At 37.3% G+C, this 15,422-nt stretch overlaps 1 protein-coding gene across 1 annotated transcript; it reads left to right on the forward strand.

Annotated features, from left to right (window-relative positions):
• Window positions 1-519: 519 nt before the first annotated feature.
• Window positions 520-15,181, forward strand: LOC137258853 (3-dehydrosphinganine reductase-like). The gene is made up of 10 exons (XM_067796549.1): window positions 520-858; window positions 2,376-2,465; window positions 7,992-8,051; window positions 10,339-10,404; window positions 10,637-10,732; window positions 11,057-11,248; window positions 11,868-11,951; window positions 12,271-12,354; window positions 13,917-14,018; window positions 14,581-15,181. Exons 1-10 carry the CDS (start codon window positions 748-750, stop codon window positions 14,701-14,703), a joined length of 1,008 nt encoding a protein of 335 aa, XP_067652650.1. The 5' UTR covers window positions 520-747; the 3' UTR covers window positions 14,704-15,181.
• Window positions 15,182-15,422: the final 241 nt, after the last annotated feature.

Consider the following 15,422-nt stretch of genomic DNA (forward strand, 5'->3'; position numbering starts at 1 on the left):
TGAGTACTGCAAAAGTACGATGCGCTGAAATAGGGCTTTAAACAACAAACAAACCGATACTGAAAGGAATTTATTGTTTTTGTTTTTGTTTATAAATACTACATTCAAATATAGGCTACATGCCATTGTAACAGCACTGCGGATTTAATTAGAATAGATTAATTCATACATGTCATATATGGATGAACCGGTTAGCATGTAAAGCATGCATTTATCATCCAAAACTGTGTACCGCAAGAGATATCGCTGGTGTGAGATCATGTAGCTTCTAGGAGATATAGTTTTCACAGTAGATTTTGTACAATGCCTTGACAATGCAGTGACTCATGAACCTGATGACATAACAATGCTAAGACATCGATTCATTGCCAGTACAATATGGTAGCTCGGTGTTGAGAAATGTACATTTTTCATTGAAAACTAACTTTTAACAACTCGTGTTGATATAATTGATCTTAGTATGGGCACTTGGGTGAGATTTTCAATATTTTCATACGTATTTAGTGGCATGCGGTAAGCGTTTGTGCTGGGAGTAGCCTCCCTTACAAGAGCGTACACGACTGTTTGCCCTGAAATGTATTGGTAATAATCAATGAAAACATTCACAAATGTAGTATCAATTTCAACCGGGGTAATTAAAAGTCATATGCAACACATACATGCGAATGCGCACGTTGAATTATTACTTCCGGTTTGGTATCGTTGTTCAGGACGCGTTGTTGTTTGCCGGTCCTAGAGCTCCTCAAGATGTGGTTTTGGATTGCAGTAGCCTTATTTGTTGTTTTCTTAATCGTTTTGTATCTAACTTCGCCTCTTATAGCACCGAAACCATTGGAACTAATCAACGAACATGTCTTGGTAAGAATATCATCGTGTGTTATTGGCAATGTTATATATGTAGTGAACGCTATGTATGTTAGTTAAATATTACATTAATTAACAATGCACGGCTGCAATGCAGGTGGGTCAGTTCATACCATTGTTCCGCAAATCCATGTATCGTGGTCATGCCATATTTCACGTATATTTCAATGCATCTGTTCAGACTGGTGCGTGTCATGTGACCAGTCAACTTCAGTTGGATGTACTGATCTAGACTTATATTCGATATAGAAATACGAGGTTCATATTACCAGTGTAGGACAGATGTAGAAAATTTGGCCTGTCCACAGGACTGTCTGGTCAGACTTTTTACCAGTCCTGCCTAAATTTAGCCTGTCCTCCACAAATATAACACCAAAACTTTAAACTGGTTTGTTTTATTTTAAGCTATCATTTAATATGCACACCCAGAGACTGGTAAATCTCTCCTACTATAATCAACTGTTTACTATCCTTTGGCAATTTTCAAAAAGGTTATAATCATTATATCAAAGGTTATAATTGGTTTGGTAAAACGGACCCGACATGAGGACAGACTAGATTTCATTTTAACCCGTCCTCCACATAATCCATCCATCTCGGACGTTATGACGGGCTGTCTTTCTTAAACTGATTTACCCCATATGGTGTACAGTAATAAGAACTTTAATTGAAATAATATTGACAAAATATTTAAATGTTTATCATTTGTTTTCTTTGTAACATCAATGCTCATGCTTTTGATGATTGGATTGTTTGGTTCAGACTCAATTATTTACAAACCGCTGGTTTACAGCTGGAGTATTGCAAAATGCAGAGTAAAGCTAAAGTCACTCATTTACTCCCCTTGTATTAATCATGAAGATCATAATTCGCAGATATCATTGTAGTCTATTTTGGATAATTAGTATATAATACTGCCACAATTTGTCAAACGTTCATTTGCTCAGTGAGACTTACTGTGTGTCCTGTTGGGAGATGGAGTCCAACCCATTTCTCCTCAACTTCAGTTAGGGTGTTCCAAGGTGCACATCTCCCAGTCATGTCCATGCCATGTTTAGTAGGGGAAAGATCCTGTCTCATTGCTTGCCATGGCATTCTATGCCTTTGCGTACATAACAAGTTTGCAAGACAAAACCAAACCCCTCAATGAAGCACAAAGTCCATCAGCTTTCATTCTGAAACTGTTGCACATGACCAGTGGCAAGTACCCCTTTCAGCTTGTGTATAACTACTAACGACAAACTTTGGAACATAAGTGGCTCCGCACATGCTGTCTTCATCTGAATTCCAGCATGTCAATAGCTCATGGGTATGCATTGCGTATGCACAAACAACGAAATCCAGTATTTCACAAGTGTTTCATGTGTAGGAACAATCATACTAACAGAACCAATGGTCCACAGTGACAGAGAAGAGTATAGCTTTGTCATTAACTTGTAAAATTTGACCAATTATAAGAACTACATGTGAAGCGCTTATTCAGACTCAGAACTGGTTTGGTTGCTTCACAGATTACAGGGGGATCAAGTGGAATTGGAAAGGCCTTGGCAATAGAGGTGGCAAAGCGAGGAGCCAACATATCCCTCCTGGCACGAAACCAAGTAAGATTATTCTGCTTCTACAAGGTAATGCACCAGTAATTAGTGTTACAGTGTAATACAGTGTTGAAGTATTGGTAATTCATTGTTGAGATGAAATGCAGTATTGATACAGTCTTGCTGTAAAGTTGGGATGTAGTCTGAAAATGAGACAAAGTACTAATTCAGTGTTGAAATATAATAACACACACAAATAGTCTGGAAGGGTAACATGAATATGGTGTTGATAGATAACAGTAATTTGGTGTTGAAGGGTAACAGTAATATGGTGTTTAAGGGTAATTGTAATATGGTGTTGAAAGATAACAGTAATATAGTGTTCACTTGCAGGGCAACAGTAGTATGATGTTGCAGGGTAACAGTATGATGTTGAAGGGTTACAGTGATAATAAATAAATATGGTATTGCAGGATAACAGTAATATGGTGTTGAAAGGTAACAGTAATATGGTGTTGAAAGGTAACAGTAATATGGTGTTGAAAGGTAACAGTGATATGGGGTTGAAAGGTAACAGTAATATGGTGTTGAAAGGTAACAGTGATATGGGGTTGAAAGGTAACAGTGATATGGTGTTGAAAGGTAACAGTAATATGGTGTTGAAAGGTAACAGTGATATGGGGTTGAAAGGTAACAGTGATATGATGTTGAAAGGTAGCATTAATACATTGTTGAACTGCATATAGAATTGTAAACTCATAAATCAAAAAATATTATCATGCTAAAGAGGTTGGATACAAAAAATGAAAATGACAAGAAATTGCTAAATTTGGTATCACTTTGTAGAAAAATGTGTCCCAAATCTAAATATGTAATATAAATAGCAAGTCATGCGACAGATGGTGCTCGCTCATGCCACCGTCTGTATAAAGTACTATGTCAATATGAATTCTCTTATTTTCATTTTTCATTATGTGTTTTTTTTTATAAAGATATTTCAGTACTGATGTGAAATAAAGCAGGAAAATCAATTTTCAAGGCAATACGTAGGATCTGACACACTAATTAAAAAGACTGGAATTTTAACACAATATTGCTTCATCAATGAAAAATGAATTTTATGATATCAAGATGTTTTAATAAAGTGAATTTTTATATGGCAAATTCACACTAGGTTAATATTCAAAAGTATGAAAATATGTTACCAGATGGTATCAACGTTATCTCCAATAAGCCATTTTCCAGTTTTGCCGTTTAGAGTTATCTGCCCATTGTGACGTGACCGCAGGCATGACAACTTGTAAACAACAGCTGTATGAATGTTCTCGTCCAAGACTGTACCACAGTTGACGATGTATTTGAAAGATCATGGTGAGAGATTTACAGGATACATTTGTCACGAATTGATCACTTTGTGCAGAGTGTGTTGCCAGCTTGGACTTGCCCGTCTTCCAGGATGTTTCGGATGTAAACATGCTGATGGGCGTGTCAACGGTGTAAATATGTTGATGCTACTGACACTATTGGAATTTTTAAAATATCTGTGAAGCCAACAGAACGGAATAAGACCTATGTAAAGTCCGAGTTCTACAACTTATGGATTGCTGTGGACAAAATTGAATGTCGCCATTTAAAGGACATTCTGACAGTGTCCTGGAGGGTAAGTGAGCTAGTTGGCCTTAAACACTGGAAAGGTCTAATTCTCATAATTATCCTTAGAATTAAGTGGGTTGCCTGTCTTTGATTTGAGAGCATAAAAATAAAGTATTAAATACCATTAAAGCCAAATTCCCCAAACCCCTTCAGTTTGCAAAAGAAACAACCAGTCCCATACTCTTGGAAACAGTGTGTATTTATTATCTGTGATGTTTCAGTGGATCTTGGACAACATTTGTACATTCCCAATACTCATGTAGACGTGTCCATAATATCGTGAAAGTAGTTATTGATGTTGCCCATGCAGAGTATATATACATGTGTATATATACAATGTTTGTTAAAGTAACCCTATTCTTGGAACAATATTATGTATATTTTCACATATTTCAGATATGATGCAGCCTGCAGACATATAGCAGCAACACTTTCTGAGATTGAAGCTTTTGAGAAAATGAGCGTCACTGATGGCCCATCCCTATGGACCAAACAACCAAGAAGTCAAATACTCTGTGTCACTGTGTCACCTAAAAGTTAAGGAAATCAGGTACAAAAAGAAAGACAAGAGGAAATTTGGGAATTTTCAATACATCAGTCTGTAACCAGTCAATATTTTGCCATAAAATCTGGTTTTAAATAATATCACCACCAACAAGAGGAAATACCGATTGGAGATATGTATCTTTTTCTGTATAAATGACCAATATGTACAGTGTTGCAGCTATGGACAAACACTTTCAGACAGTGACCTTGGCAAGGAGAATTTTTATCCTTGATCAGTACGTGACAGATCAACTCCATCATTTGAACAGATGGCCAATTTTGCAGCCTCCTTGCACCAGGTTTGAATGACTTAAATATTCCCTGTCATGGGATGACACTTGAAAGGACTATTTTCTGTGTTCAGCACCAGTTGTAACCTACATGAATTATATTTTTTTGCAGAGAACTTATGAAAACTTTTCACAATTGCAGATAAATCCTAATGCTTGTGCCTTGGAGAAATGTGCTGCCATGTCCTTAGTCAACAAGCTAGAAGCCCTTGAGTTACCTCCAGATACTGACATATCTCTGGATATAACTGATAGACTGAAATATTGTTATGATGACATTTTGTACATTGAACATGAAACCAAAGGGCAGGGTGAAAATCCTACATGGTCAGTTATGAGAAAAGGCATGGTGACCACTTCAAATTTTAAACATGTTTACACCAGAGCAGACTCTTCTGAGGAAAACAATAACATTGATTGTTCAAAGTTAGTGAAATGTTTGCTCCATGACAGTCTTAGCATTGAAAATAGCAATGTACCATCTTCTGTTGTGTAGGGTAGAAAGAAAGAAATCAAGGCCAAAGAAATGTATGAACAAATTTTGAAAAGGGAGACCTAAAAATTGTCTGTGAAAATCAAAGGTTTATTGACTGACGAAGAAAACCCTTTCATTGGTATTTCATGAAATGATAATTCATATTAATTGTAACCAGTACAAGCAATATATTAGCATTCAAATATTAGGAAAATATGAATTTAGAATATTAGTTTCATCATGTATCAGTAATAGCTTAGACAAGACTCCTCTCAAAAATAGTAAAGCTTATCTCACAGACATTCTATTGAAAAAGGTATAAGTTATGACCACACAATTTCATGGTTAAAAGCCTAGCCTGAGGTAATCAGAACACCACTGTAAGACAAACCATTCACTAAGACAAGGGTTATGTCTAGACAGGTTAATAAACTGCTTTGATGAGTAAACATGCCATCACCTACAGTAAAATAACATTATGCAAGCACCAGTTAAGGGTCATTAAAGATCCAGCCCAGAGTAAGTAATCAAGCATCCAGTAAATGTGCCAACAAGATTAATGTCACTTAGATAATAGGATTAAAAGATTAAGTACTCCCCCTGTCTGGTCACTGAAGTTGTAATGGTAGGACACACCCCATTTTGTTTATTCTGTATTTCATTGGCTATTGTAGGTTACACCCATTTTTGTATCAGTCAGCAAATCAGAATCTTTGTATTGTTTAAATTGTAGTTAAATAGTCTCCAACTTCATTTGTCCATCAGTAGGGTTTAGACTCCCAACACAGGTCAGCTCTAGCCCTCAGCCCAGAGGGTTGTACCGACTCTCTGTGGCCACCCTTGTTACTCCATCTCTTGTACATAAAATTGTAATTAGCTTCTTATGACTTCGGACTCTTTGCTGAGTTAATTCCCCCAAGCAAACCAGCACGCCAGTTAGATAAGGGAGCTCACTGGTACCCTCACTTGGACCCGAGATCCATATCATAACAGGTACTTCAATGGATGGTACAATTGAATGTCAATGCAAAGAAAATCATCACAACAAACTACCAGTATTAGAAATTAAATATCCATGGGCTTTGAGAGACTGTGATCCTAAAACTGCTGCACAAAGTACTGTATGTTACCTGAAAGATGGTTATTGGCATCTTAAAGATGATTATTATCATCAACTTCAATCCCCAGTTAGGAATATATATATTTCAGTCGGCAGTTTAAAACTATGGGTAAGACTACAGAATACCGGGTACCTTCAACGATCTTTGAAAGCAAGCAGGTATAATTTGGTTAGGGTAAGGTTTAGGTTTAGCATTTGAGTTTGGGTAACGTGACACTAAACAATATGTTTGGTAGGTATCCGGTATTCGTTAGGTGTACGAAACTATGCATAGGTACATTATTTTACACCATGGAATCACTTACAGATCTGTGACTCAGGTTGTTGTTTCAATCATTGTCTGAGAAATGAATCATTTGCTCTGACAATATATTAATTATTGATTTCACCTGACGGAAACATATATTCACCTACGAATTGTTTGGAACAAATATATGTGTACCTTGTGATGCTTTTGATATCAAATCCCTCTCCACCACAGGCCCTCATCCACCTTAAACATTTCTCCGGTTGACTCTGCAGCTTTAGAAAAGGAATAAATAATATGTTTTCCATGTCATGGTGAGCCTTGTACCTGTTATCATCAGACTTGCACAAACCGTAGCAACAGTGGTGGTAAGGCATATTCAGCATCCCTCAGATAGCGGTTGGTGCACGGTCAAACACGTCACAAAATTTTACAGCCATGTGTTTTGACAGTTTGCTCGCGGTCGCATTGTTTTGCAAAGGACATCATGCTGAACAAAGTTGTTTCGCGAAACTGGAAAATGGCTTTAAACAACATACCCAAATTAAGTAAGGGGAGATAACTCTTTCCTAGGTTTACCTCCGGATAAATGCTTGTGTGGCATTTCTTTATTAGTCTTCAATAGCCAAAATATCATGGAAACTGCTGGATTTCTTTTTGAAAAAAAAAGTATTCTGTGCAGTATAATCTCTTTTCATGAAATTGATAGATAGTATGTTTTTTCAGAGGAGATAAACAATGTCGGAAGTATGATTAGAAGCAAGATCATGGGAATTTTGTGTGTAACGTAAAACTGACAGATATGCTGTCCTGCTGTCACATCCCATCACATATGGTATGTGCAAAACACAGTTATCCAACCTCTTTAATGGAATACATACTTGTTTACTAGGAACATGGATCTATATAACATGATAGTGTTCTGTAGCAGCTGATAAGTTGAATTACTAGGCCCTGATTTATCGAAACAAACTAAGTCTGAGTTTTTACTTAATTTTTGCTCAGATTTGACAAAATTCAGGAAATGTATTTCACAGGAAAAAAAAAATCAATATTAAACTCAAACATAGTAGACTGTGTAGGTTTGGTGGGTAGGTTACTTAACTTTTTCATTTTAGAAATGCAGTGGAGTTAAAATTCAGCTGTTCCAAATTGTCAATTTGAAATTTGAGGACAAACTGAAGTTTGCTTTGAGAAATTGGGCCCAGTTCTCAGACAGAGAAAAAGGTCATTTTGTATTTTCAATTTTGTATGTTTTCAGACAAAGTTGCAAGAAGCCAAAGAAGAAGTTGAAAAGTTTCTTCAGGACAAATCTAACCAGGTTCATGCCTTTTTGAAAGAAAACATTCAATTATGGTTTTACATTGGGTGGCTGAAAAGACTATGAATGATATAATATTATGGTACACCCTTTAAAGTATGCATGTAATGTATTAAGTATTCTCAATGCTTTCTTCAGCTGAACCCAATACACAACCAGGCTGCATATTTCAGCAGGCATCACCGTCACTAGGTATTTTCTAATATAACACAAAATTTTGTTTTATATTACAATACCAACTTCTAAATGCCTCTCAGGAACCTAGATATTTTCTGTTCATCAAAATGGACTATGGTACTGTTGTCAACTACCTCCAACTGAAAGGTCTCCCACCAACCTTCCATATGGACATGATTTCAGTGGATGCCAGTCCTTTAGTTGCCACTGTAGGATGTTGACAGCAGGGTCCATGAGGGGCAGAGAGAATGAGGAACACATTTCACCTGCCAACCTCTTTAAGGAAAATAATGATAAATTACAATAAAATAACATAGTGAACTGATGGATATAACAAACTCTTTATCTTGGTCCTCACCTCCGACTGTATGTTTTGGTTATGTACAAAACCAACTTTTGTTATGATAAACTTAAATTAGTCTTCCTTTTACTGCAAATGAGTATTTCTCACCTAAGCAACCTATTCAGGATATACGCTAGTGAGGCAAGGTTTATCATTATCATTTAGGATATTCACTTGGTCAGGCAAGGCACAGGCAAACTGTAGGGTTGCGCAGCATGGAGAAAATAACCAGTCTTCTTACATGCAAGCAAAGCAAGCGAATGTTGGCAACGTACTTGCCTTGCTTTGGTTCAAAAAATATTTTTCATGTCAAAATAAAATATCACCACCATCAAAGGTATACACTCACTTCTTCACTGGGTTTTGCTCTCACATTCCCAGCCCCATGTTGAACAATTATTCATGTGAAATATGTTTTATTCAACATTTTAAGAGCAAATCATGATATATTAGGCCATTCCCCCTTCCAGCTTCCGGTTCAACGGAGAGAAGGAACAGGAAATAACTCCAACAGGTTCATGACAGAATTAGGCAATATGGTACTTTTTTTAAATTTCTGCTTATTCTTGTTCCGTCACCCCTTTCAACCAGAATCTGGCAGGGGAAATGTGGCGAAGAACGATCTGAATACCACAAGTGGCACCTAAAATGTTAAATAAAACATATTTCACGTGAGTAATTATTAAACATGGGGTAGGAAATTTGAGTAAGGAAGTAAGGAACTGGTAGTGTACGTATTCACCCTGTGAGGTAAGGTTAATCTTGGGTTTAGCTTTTGATTCAGGTTGTTTGCCTTGTTAGGCTAAGTGGGGTTTAGCATTCCGTTCACAATATACACTTTTGAGGTGAGGTTAAGTGGAGTTTAGCATTTCATTCAAGATATTCACCAGGTGAGATGAGGTTATGTGGGGTTTAGCATTTCATTCAGGATATTCACGAGGTGAGATGAATTTGTGTGGGGTTTAGCATTTCATTCAGGATATTCATTTTGTGCAGTGAGGTTATGTGGGGTTTAGCATTTCATTCAAGATATTCACTAGGTGAGTTGAGATTAGGTGTAGCATTTCATTTAGGATATTCATGTTGTGATATGAGGTTAAGTGGGGTTCAGCTTTTCATCCAAGATATTTACCTTGAGGTGAGGTTTAAGCATCCTATTCAGAATATTTGCATAATGAGGTGAGGTTAAATGGGATTTAGATTTTCATTCAGGGTGTTCATTTTGTATGTGAGGTTAAGTGGGGAATAGCATTTCATCCAGGATATTCACCTAGTGAAGTGAGGTGAAACGAGGTTTAGGCATAATATTCAGGATATTCGCCCATTAATCATAGTGAAACTTATGATTGTGCAATATCATATAAAACACTAGTAAATTCAAATATTTCTTGTCCACAAAATGAAAAGGTGTCTCTAATAGATTCAGCATCTCCTTTATGCATCAGGCTATTGCATATAAAATGGCAAAGGGAAGTAACTTTGTTCATTTTTGTTGTGTGTATCAAGTTTTGCAAACACAATGAAACTGCAGATATGTATTCTGGACTGAAGAATTGTTTTTAAACATACAGCAGCTAACTGACCCCATTGTTGGCGAATGGTGTGATGTAGTCGGTGTGATTAGCCTATGTCCCTGGTATCTCCTTGTACACAGGCTCACACACTCATTTTTCCTGGATATTACCATTGGGCTACAGTGGTCCCTGGCTGTAGTTTGTCACTATTTTTCACAGAACAGATAGTATCGTAATGTGGTGGTTGTTGCAGCGGATCATCTGCATATCAGCTGATTTATCCAAAGAAGCTGCTGCTGTGGAGAGAGCAATACGACAGGTAGAGGCATCATTGGGGAATTTTCAAGTAATCCAGTATCATATAGAATGGTATCAAATAAAATGAGTTGTAAAAGTGATCAGGATAATCTATTTGTGTAGTTAAAAAGTTCAGTAGTGTGTGGATTGTATAGTTACAACGTTCAGTAAGATATGTGAGTTGTTTCCTGACAAAGTTCAGTGAAACCTGTGTTTTATGTTGCCATGATGTTCAGTAAAATGTTTTCTATCAGGCAGAGGAACAGCTGGGTAATGTCCTCCTCCTGGTCAACTGTGCTGGCACTTCTATCAGTGGAATATTTGAGGACATTGCAGTGGAGGAGTTCAAGGTACAAAATAGACAAAGCTAAAAACATGTATGGAAGAATATGATACTTTTCAGTTCACCTTTCTGTCTGTCTCTCAGTACAACATCTGAAACACAATCCTTGATTACCTTGGAACTCTGTCAGGATGTTACCAGACATGAGGTCTTTGGACAATTTGCAAAATTTGGTAGTGATTGGCAACATGGACACCATGACAACCATATATTATGTCAGTTCTCATTACTTGATCTTTGTATATGTATAGGTATGCTGAGGGACATTTCTTTGAATATCCAAAGCCAGATTGTCATGTTAAGACTTTTGTTGTTACCCTGTCTTTTCCAGAGAATGATTGACATCAACTACATGGGCAGCGTATATGCCACCAAGGCTGTTGTTCCTGGCATGAAGCGGCGTCAGAAAGGACGTATTGTGTTCGTGTCATCACAAGCCGGGCAGACCGGACTGTTTGGATACACAGCATACTCTGCCTCTAAGTATGCTTTGAGAGGATTGGCAGAGTCACTACACATGGAGGTGACTTTGTTTGACTTTCCCATCAAAGAAATGTTTCATCAGTCTGTCCAAATATGTCAGCGAAATTCGTTCGTCATGTCTTTTTTCAATTTAAAATTTAAAATGAATTGATTTTCAGCATTCACAGCAAATAGTTTGATATATCTGAAATTCAGTATTGGGCTAGTTTTAAGAGGAGAAGCTAAAAGTGTTTGAATTATCCCAGTTTGTTTTAGCTCTTTGACTTGAACCTAGATGAAAATAAGTTTGATATAATAGGTTCAGGTTACCTTTCACACTCGTTTAGAACAGTTTCTTGTAAACATTGCATTTCAGCCACACCAAACAGCTGTGGAACCAGGCTCCTGTTTCATTTACAGTGTATAATATGTCTCTTATTATTCGTTCATATTTACTCTACATACTCTCACACATATCATGCTGGTGGTGTTGTGAAATGCTTCAATGTAACATTAATAATTAGTACTGTAACGGGCAACAATTTGTTTTTAATCAGTTTTTCCTGCATTTTGCATTTGAAGGAAAGTGTGATGCCTTTGTGATGAGTCTTTGTGTTGCATGTCAAATGTTGTTAATATTTGTTAAAACACAATAATTTTGAAGGACCACATTGTTTCAGATGAAGCCCTACAATGTGTATGTAACGTTAGCCTTCCCAGCTGATACAGACACACCAGGATTTGCTGAGGAACAGAAATCCAAGGTTTCGTTCAGGCTACTGCTCACTATAAGTGTTCTTATACCTCTGTTAAGTGTCACATGATGGAACAATACATTTCTTTAAACATGATGGCATCTGTTTGTAACATTTCTTGGTTCTCTAATGATATAATTTCTCTGTGTTTAATGTGTCATGCTAGAATTTTAAAATAGGAAGCCAAATTATTGTTCTTCCAGGTTCTGGTAGTATTATTTGGGGGGTATAACTGAGTGAAGCATTTTTAGCAATAAAATAATGTATGTATTATCTATGTGAATGTGTATGACTATGGGTAGCTAGTGAGGATATTTATCTCTTACAGCCTGCTGAAACACGACTGATATCAGAAACAGCCGGTCTGTCCCAACCAGCAGATGTTGCCAAAACAATAATCAAGGATGCAGTTGTAAGCTGAAATAGTTTTCTTAGGTTACTGTACACGTTAAGGACATTACATTGTCTGGCACATTGTGATGGACAAGCTGAAAACTGTGAAGGACACAAGCAGTGAAAACAGTACAGCCCATCTGCGTTATTGTAGAGCATGCACAGACACTACCAGATATGCTACATGATCGTTTACTAAAGTCATTATTGTATACACCAGTGTCATTTTCATCCTCGATATCTGCAGGGCAGATGTTCCTATAAATCTCCACTATACCAGTATGGATCTACAGCTCAGCACGATGAATTTATTACCTCTCTTGCCCAGCTTTTTATTCAATTATGTGCCTACTCTGAGAAGTTGAGTGTAGCAATCACAGCTCACTTTCGCTTTCTAAATTATCTAACCAATTAAACTTGGCAATACAAAAGATGCAGAGGTACTCTAAAAGAGGTAGAAGGATTTTTTAAAAAAGAAAGATATTGTTTTTAAATTATTTGTCAGTATGATTTCCCTAAAATCTGAGTCACACTGCGAACACACCTTTGCAACACCAACCATCTTTCTTGACACTGTCAAGCTTAGTTGTAACGGCAGCTTTGCTGATTGGCTACTGAGGGAATGCAGAACCAGCAAAGGGAATTAATAAAGTATGGTTGAGCCATAGATGCATCCAGGATATAGTGGAGTATTGGTACCTACACACTGGAGATAACGAAGATGTGTCACTTTATGGTCTGTTTAACATCCACCCAAATCATCATGCGGGACTGTCGGTTGGAACTGGTCCCACCCTGGGCCAGACTTAACTTGTTACGGATCGCTGTGACATAACAACAAATTATCTTATGTCTTAAAATGATTCCAAGAATAGATGTCACATGGAGTCAAGAGTGAAAAAACCCAGTCTATGTAAACTTAGTCTCAGTGTTATTTGTTACACTCCACCACTGAGTCTAACAAAGCCTAGTAGAAGGTTGTGTCAGGTAACCTTAGAGCGACCTATGACTGCCCAATCAATAGTGAGACGGTTAAATAGATTTAACCAATCAGACAATGGCTGCTACTCAGGGATCGGAGGGACTTACAAAATATTCAGGTCACTGACACAAACAAAAATACACAGTTATTTGACCGGCAGTATATACGCTTTGACATGGTTACCATTTGCTAATATTTCCGCAAGATGATATCCTTGAATATGGCCCTAATCACTATTTTCAGCGACTGTTTACTCACTGTTGTCATGGTTGTATCGTGCACCGTATGCATCACCCGGAAACAATCGTACGCTAAATAGCATTCGGAATTGTTCGGGTATGAACCTTTTCAAGATAAAAAGTTCAAAATGTATGTGCAAATGACCACTTTCGCGATTTGGTAAACTGTGTTCTGATTGGTCAGTCTGAAAGGCTACCTGACCCGACCTCCTATAAGGTTTTGTTAGACTCAGCAGTCGAGTGTAACGAAAAGTACTGAGGCTAAGTTTACTTAGACTGGAAAAAAAAACATACTTTTCAAATACTGCAACAGAAAAACACAAGGGCCAAAGAGTACTGATAGTTTCGTCTTCATTTCAGCAAGGTCGTTTCTTCAGCTACATGGGTTTGGATGGCTACATGCTGGCCAACCTGACCTGTGGAATGTCCCCAGTCACGTCCATCATGGAAGCAACACAGCAGGTCAGTCACCCATCATGGCATGTTTAGCTGTGTCAGCAGTGATTTAGCTTAACCCGCCCATTTAATCATGGAGTGGAACATATGTAGTTGTATGTCCTGTTTGATGATCTTGCATGTGCGGTATAATTGAAATCAAATGTCAACATGCTGTATCATTGAAATTAAATATAACATGCAGAATGTATTCATGGGTGATGGAGGAACACAATGAACACACACCCATGAAACACAGACTCAGAAGATGCAGGACAATACATATTGCACTCCTCTTGTCCATGGTCCACCAGTCATCTCCACCTACACACTCTTAAGGGGAAGTGCTTGTGTCAGGTCATCTATGTTGTCATGTTCGTTAGATCTCTTTTTTCAGTGTGATTTTAGTATCTATTCATTTACTATCCTGCAGAAAATAAATAAAATGGGTAATATATTTTATCCAAGTTTTAATAAATAACCAACTAAAAATGACAGAAAACAGATCAGCTGCTCACCCATCCCATCATTTCTTGGATGAGCCATCCAAACATCTACCAGTTCCAACACTTCCATATTTGTGTTCCAGGTAGCCACAGTTGGATTGTTCCGTGTCATTTCACTGTTCTATCTGGACTATTTTGACCGAATATGTCGTAAGTGTAAGTCTGAGAGAGAAACCAAAACTGGGGAGGAGAAGAAGACAAGTTGATTATCTTGCATAACAACCACCACTGCATGCTATCTTGTACAGATAGCATCTTGGACAGTACTATCAATTTTACTCATGTCATTTTCCAAAGCTGACTTTGATCCTCTGGCTTCCAACTTTTAATGGACTCCCAGCTAAACCATGTTTCCTAAACCTTGTGTGACAACATTATTTCATTTTATAACATTATATCAGGAAGTTGCAGCAATATTACATGCACTGATCGAAAAAGACACTGGCCCACTAGCCAAATGCTGGCTGATGGTGAATGGGCACAGTAATACATTTATAAAGCTATCCCAACTCGCTTGCTGTAAAACTCAGATAATTTGTTCTTTATTTTTTGTGAAATTGATGAATCAAACAGTTGTGAAGGACTGCATTTGTTCTCAAGTTTAATTTTTGCACTAGAAGTGAGATGCACATTAGAGTAGTGTTTTTTCCAAATTATATTTATAGAATAAAGAAAGAAATCTTAGTTTTGTGTTTGTTTCATTTATACTGTTTCCAGCAACAATAACCTACCATCTTCGATTACCAAATATCACACCAGTTCATACTGTTAACATTATACAGAATGTTAAAACAAAGTACTTTGCCTCTGCATATATTCTGCAACTTTACCATCTGGACTGACATTGGACAAACCTCTGGTATCATCATGTAAAGGGATGCAACTCCAAACTGTTAGCTTTTCCTAGAGGATGCAGATGCGAGGT

The sequence above is a fragment of the Haliotis asinina genome, chromosome 12 (genome assembly GCF_037392515.1).
Source record: "Haliotis asinina isolate JCU_RB_2024 chromosome 12, JCU_Hal_asi_v2, whole genome shotgun sequence".
NCBI classification, from domain to species: domain Eukaryota; kingdom Metazoa; phylum Mollusca; class Gastropoda; order Lepetellida; family Haliotidae; genus Haliotis; species Haliotis asinina.